The sequence below is a fragment of the Barbatula barbatula genome (assembly GCF_947034865.1).
Source record: "Barbatula barbatula genome assembly, chromosome: 7".
Classification (NCBI taxonomy): Eukaryota; Metazoa; Chordata; class Actinopteri; order Cypriniformes; family Nemacheilidae; genus Barbatula; species Barbatula barbatula.
This window is the reverse complement of record NC_136770.1, coordinates 12651835-12658878: the sequence shown is the minus strand read 5'-3', so window position 1 is coordinate 12658878 and position 7044 is coordinate 12651835. Positions and strand designations below refer to the sequence as shown.

Here is a 7044-nt window from a genome sequence, read left to right as displayed (position 1 = left end):
TATTGTATCTGCACTCAGCTGCTTACATTTATAGTTAAAATTCTAAAATAGGAATTTAAAAGTATGGCATTAAAATAAAATATGCCATCATAGTAAGATTCGACAAAGGTTCATTTTTCGTGATATTGTTATTTTTAGTTGTATTATACTATTAGCCCATCACAGATTTTTCCCTGTAGTGTCTCGTAGGAATTTCGTTAATTTTCACTCCCTAAACTAATAATATAGCTACAATTCTCGGATGTATATAAACAAAACGAACTAAAGCTTAGGTATTACGCTTGCAACGAGTAGACTCAGGGTTTATTAAAAAATAGGTACAGTCGGGCATGTGTCATGTACAATATTCGCCATCATTTCATCCCTTGAGCTATTTAGAATCAGTGCTTTCACTCAAAGGCCCCGACACACACAATGACTTTCAGCTCAAAACGGGTTTATTTTTCCATCGCGTCTTACTGTCTCCCTGCTCGCAAAGAATAAATGGAAGTTTTGTTTAGCCAATAGGGATTTTTATTTAGCGTTTCTTAGACATTTTTAAAAACTGAAAACCTATATTCTACAAGATATACATAGGTTCAGCAATTATTTTCAGATTTGCTTCATTTGCATTGGCTGTGTTTAGTATAGGCTAAAACACGTATATTGTTTACATCATAATGCTCATGTAACAGTAGCCTATCATATTGAGTTAAAACGCCGTTATTGTAATCATCATAGTAACATGTACTATGTAGCCTATAGCATAGACAACGTGAAATGATACCTTGAATGTTTTAAAATACGTATCTATGCCTAAGGAAGATGCCGTCTGAGACAGGTTTCAAAAGAGCATAGAGAAATCAATGAGTGGCTCTAAAGTGTAATAATGAAGTAAAAATCGCTGATTGGACCGACGCAGGACCATGTAACCAATGAGAGGAGAGAAAGGAACACGAGGAGTGTGTTATAATGAAGGAGAAAATATGACGTCAATGTAGGAAGTCATTGTAGAGCAACACTACAACGATTAGTGGCAAAAGGGAGCGTGATGTCGAGGAGTTAGAGCATCCCAATCTCTCCACACCTCAACTTTGAAAGAAAGTTCAATAACCATAACAAAAGGACGTGGACTACACAGACAGACCCACTTGCTTTCCACGTTTCACCCTGAATGTTACAACATCTTGGAGCGCAGGCTGTATTTCTCTTTCCTTTAATGCAAGGATTTTGTATTTAGAAATGTTTATTTTGTACTCTTTCGGGATTTTTTAATGCGATAACTTTTATGTTCCGTAAATCGGCGCGTAATTGATTTCGTTAAACAACCGAGATTTTTTTATCAAAAAAACACTGAAAAGTTATGAAGACGACTTAACGACTCTGTTTTTTTCGTATACTATGGAAGGATCCAGTGGGTCTAGTTTCGGAATAGACACTATTTTGTCCACAACCAATTCTGGCAGCTCAGTACTAATGAACGGGGATTTTCGTCTTAGTGACAACAACAGAACAGCGGATTTCAGGAGCCTGGCGACACCATCACCATGTTCGGAGATAGACACTGTGGGAACAGCCCCATCATCCCCGATCTCGGTCACGATGGAGCATCCAGAACCGCATCTGGTCCAAGACACCCTTCACCATCACCACCATCATCACAGTCAGGCTCAGAGTTTGCAGCTTTCTCCACAGCCTCATCCGCTTGGGCAGGCCGGCTGTGCCCCCAGGACTGCCACCTCCTCCTTTCTAATCAAAGACATTTTGGGCGACAGCAAACCGCTGGCAGCGTGCGCTCCGTACAGCACCAGCGTACCATCTCCACATCACAGCCCCAAAACAGAGAGCGCCCCGGACGGCATCAGACCCAAACTAGAACAAGACGAAAACAGAAGCAAACTTGACAAAAGAGATGACATTCAGAGTGATTTAAAGTGCAACGGTAAGGCTGTGTTTTTACGTGCACCAAATAATAATAAGATTGATTAATAAATCGGGTAACACAACAGTGTTCGCGTTGCATATTGTTATTTAACTTTATTTTAATAAGAATATTAATATGTAAGTACATAATAAATATGTTCGTGTATTACGCTGTGGCCTATAATTATACAAAATAACGAACATTGCAATGTACATTACAAAATAAAGCTTAATCAAATAAATGATTTAGAAACTAAATTCATCAATGTATAAAAATGTTTTTAAATACTATAGATATAGTTTATTTACATATCCGACCATTTTAAATAAGAAAATGCTCAGCACAGCATATGTAGTGAATGCGGTCAAGAATACATTTAGTAAATCAACCAACCACACTTTGACGTATTAAACGTACATATTAACTGTATTACACTAATGCATATTATGAATCAATCTGTGGAATAATACATGCATGCAATAGTAACACATATCTTAATAATTTATTTGTATTAAATATTTTGTTGTTCGTTAAGAAAAAAAATGTTTAGAACAAATAGTGAAAATTATATTGTTAGGTTGTCACTGAGGTTATTCTCTGATATTAGCACAACAGATGTAAAGGCTGGTGAATTTTGCCTGGTGTGGGACCCTCCCTAGTGGGTCAATTAGAGAGATTATTGTTCTTCCTTGAGGGGGGATTTCGGAGCCCAGTAAAAACTGCTACACATGAGACAGATTGACATATCGATTCAGTTAGTTTTCGCGTAATATTTTCTTATATGTAATCGTCCTTGTTTTGTGAAAACAGACTGGAACTTTTATTGGTTTATAGCTGCTGTTAGACTTTTCACGATACTGGTGTGCTGAAGATAAACTTAAAAATACACAAAAAACACCAGGTTTATACACATTCGAGCATAATTTAGGCCTACAGCGAAATTATTAATATTAATATATAATGATTAATAAATAAATGGAATATACTGTTTTGTAGCTTTAAGAAACGTTAAGTGTTTATATAACATTTTTAACTAGGAAATGGTAATATACATCTGAAATAACTTTGCATTCACTTTTTTTAGGAACAAAAGAAGAGGGAGATCGGGAAATATCTAGTTCCAGAGATAGTCCGCCCGGCCGCTCCAAGAAACCTCGCAAAGCGCGGACGGCCTTTTCCGACCATCAGCTCAACCAGTTGGAGCGCAGTTTCGAGAGACAGAAATACCTCAGTGTACAGGACCGAATGGACCTGGCAGCAGCCCTAAACCTCACAGACACACAAGTCAAGACCTGGTACCAAAATCGACGGTAAGATTTCACATTTATAAACGCAAATAATAATTTATTTATAATAACAATTGAAAAATCAACAATACAAATTATTGTCCAACCCATATTTTAAAGTTGGGAGCAGAAAAAGTATAATTTTTTTATACACAAACATTCTGTACAAAATAAATATTTTACATGCACACATTTAGGGTAAGCCCCAAGAGTTTTATTTTTCTCTTCTGTATTTGTATCTATAAAATTTGGATTAGCAAATTGGATTGCGTTTATCGTTTTTGTTACTTATAAACTTTAATGTGTTGTTATGTATTATAACGTGGAACTGTACGCATGCCACTGCTGAAATAATTCCATTCATTAGTTTAGAACTATCAGTAAACAGAATAAACTGAACGAGAAAACTGTTTTGACATTAAACTGATTTTTTTCATATGAATTAACTGCTCTATTACAAATCCTCCTGCATAATTTTATACATTTACCTTTATTGTTATATTTATATTAGTGGCAGAAGCCACCTTGCACGTTCAGAATAATCTGCCAACAAGACCCCACGTAGAGAATTTAATAATTTATTTTTTGTATTTGATCTCATTGCAGGACGAAATGGAAAAGACAGACGGCTGTCGGATTAGAACTGCTGGCTGAAGCAGGAAATTATTCGGCTTTACAGAGAATGTTCCCCTCCCCGTATTTCTATCACCCGAGCTTGTTAGGAACCGTGGACAGCACGACAGCGGCCGCCGCCGCCGCTGCCATGTACAGCAGTATGTACCGGACTCCGTCTACACCGCATCCATCTCTCCAGAGACCACTCGTCCCTAGAGTGCTCATTCATGGCCTTGGACCTGGGGGACAACCGGCACTAAACCCGCTATCAAACTCAATACCGGGCACACCGCATCCTCGGTAAAACTATTAAAAGACACTGCGATACAAAAGTATCCAACAAATGGTGTGAGGGACTGCGCTGAACTTTCACAAGACGCATTTTTTCTCCAGAAAACGCAATGGCCATTTTATCCAAGAAAAAGATGTATTATTTAATATGGACAATTTCTGACCCATAGGCCAAACAAACACCAGACAAGCCTGTGACCGTGACAGTAAAAGGACTGTTCATTGTCAGATTGTTTGTTTTCTCTTTTTTGGTACAAATACACTTATACTACTACATACGCATATAAAGTTTATTAGATGGAAAGAAAGGGTGAAATAAAGACAAAATGATAAAAAAGTATGTCAGAAGCTTTCTCTTGAAAATGGGGCCATGTTTAAGGCCTAGTCATTTATTTTTTATATTTTTCAGGGTATCCTGTGGTTTAAAAAAGTCCAATAATTGCAAAAGTTAAACATTAAAGGAAATAAAAAACGAAAACCAAACGTGCAGATTTGTTACGCTATAAGACTATTTCATTTTAATAATTGTATTAAAAAAGTAAATCCCCGATTACAATAAACACATTTTTGCATTTGTATATAGCATCGAACTTTAAACATCAATTTAAGACGACTTAAAAGTCTTAAGATTTTGTAGTATTTTACTAACTCTAGAAAACATTAGCTCTTTGAAAACTGTATAAACCCGTCAGTACTCATTACCATAGACGTTTATTCAAATAAACGAGCTCGGGACCGGTCTGCTATAAATGAGAACAGATAGTTTGATGCATTTGCTGTGGGAATGTCGAAGCTGCTCCCGGTCTGGCAGCTGTTCTATGGGAGAACCGCCGAGGACAGACAGCAGGCGTGGGTCTTCACAGCGTGAGTAAATTAAAAGAAACATTTTATATAAACAATTATAGACCGTTGTAGAAGTCTCCCGTGGATAACATTTGCTATTTGTCATTTGTTTTATTCAGTTTAAGACAGGCTTGTAAATAAAAAATATTCGTAGGGCCTATGTAGGCCTATAACATTTAGCTAACTATTAAAAAGGTCTCCACGAGTGGATGTGGACTTACGTCGTCCAAAATGAATAAACGAAAATTTAAACAAGAAACGCCGACAAATTATAATGAGAAACAAATGAGCCAAAAATTATACCATGCATAATACATGACCACAGTCGTCAATACACCAGCACATCAGCAAAGCTGTAGTTATAGCGACGCAGGTAAAACAATCTTAACTTAATACGGGTTATACGCAACAAATTGATCACATTTGTCTTAAGGGGAATTAAGTAAATGTTATTAAGTGAACATCACAATGCTTTTCTTACGATATAATTCCCTGGTGGACTTGATTTAATCTAGAATAGAGACTCTAAAATAGACTAGCCTCAGGGCGCGTTTGCGTGGACTCTTGCTGTGTCGTTAGAAACAATGTGACATGCATATTAGTGCATATCTTGCATTCTCTCAATAATAAGAAAATAATAATTATATACATGTTAAAATATACGAATAGCCGCAATAATAATACTAATTATTATTATAATTGTAATAACAATTATTAGTCTAAAAACATACAAAAACTTTTAATACAAATGCAATATAAGTTTAGGTAAAAGAAGCAATCGAAATAATGTAAGGTCACACAGACTGCTCTTTGATATCGACAAAAGAAAAGAGATCTGTGCCTTTATTGCGTTTTCAGAAAGGGCTGACAAATTTTGTCACTTGCGAAATTCATTAAGCACACAATTAACTCAATTGCAGAGAAGTTATTTTTATGCAATGTTAAAGCATATGTTCAGATCAAATGCTACAGTAATTTTTTTACAGTCATATTACAATATGAATTTCTTACCTGATTTAATAATGGACATAAATACAGATATCCTTGCGCAAAATTAAGTCGGATAACTTAAAAGCTACAATGTATTATTTTTGTCAAGGCTCATCAAAATGACGCATCGAAAATTCCTTCCACAACCGTACGACGTGTAACATGCTAAAAAATAACACATTTTAAGGACCGGAAAATGTAGATATGATTCTGAATATATTCATATTTCAGTAAACATAGACTATGTAGTTTATTACTAAAAGCTGCAAAGTCCATCTGAGTGTTCTAAACTTCTAAATTGCTCTCTGTTTTGCAATTTAGAGAAGTGCCATTTTCAAATGCTCTTCAATTTCTAAGGCTTTTTGAAAGCTTAGCTATATGATAATTTATATTATATGATGAAACACAGGAAGTAAACCTTTAGGGCATCATACCTCAAAACTGCAATTCACCAATTTTCGTATTCAGCAGTCGTAAGTGAAGCAAAAAGTTCTTTGCTCCAAAAGCAACCTCAGTGTAAACCATTCAACCCATTGCTGAAAGTTTTCTTTTTTAATACATGGAAGTGATGCTAGATATCATCCTCAAAACATTGTGGGCCCGTAGACGATCAATTTATGGTGGCCTTCTGACCATGATATGTTAATTATATTTAACCTATGGGTAAAATTGACTTCCAAAGGGCAGAGATGAGGGAAGTCAGACACTGGTAACCAGCGAAGGTGCTTGGGATGGGGGTGTTGAAATTAAAATAGGATGTTCAGACCTTTAATTTACATGACACACATTATAGGGGACAGATTGCTGCAAGGAATTGGATTGTTCTTGTTGCTTCCAGGAGCCCATGTAAGGTTTTGTAATTGCCACATTTTCCAGCTGATGTCATGTTAGGGATGTCTTACTTATTATCCTAATGAGGGAAAAGAACCAGCTCTCAGAGGCCCTCTCATTACCACATTACTCGCTCTCACTTTAGCGCACCACGTCACCACCATCTTTAATACTCAAACGGCAGGGACGACCAACCAAACTTCTTTGAGATCATCATGATGCATGGTCACTCACTGAATCTTTGAAAGATGACAATCAGTAGTGTGGGATTTAAATTACGCACCC

At 36.4% G+C, this 7044-nt stretch overlaps 1 protein-coding gene across 1 annotated transcript; it reads left to right on the top strand.

Annotated features, from left to right (window-relative positions):
• The first annotated feature begins 973 nt into the window (after window positions 1-973).
• barhl2 (BarH-like homeobox 2) lies at window positions 974-4582 on the top strand. Its single transcript, XM_079460183.1, has 3 exons — window positions 974-1921; window positions 2988-3213; window positions 3796-4582. The coding sequence occupies exons 1-3, from the start codon at window positions 1381-1383 to the stop codon at window positions 4106-4108; spliced, it is 1080 nt and encodes a 359-aa protein (XP_079316309.1). The 5' UTR covers window positions 974-1380; the 3' UTR covers window positions 4109-4582.
• Window positions 4583-7044: the final 2462 nt, after the last annotated feature.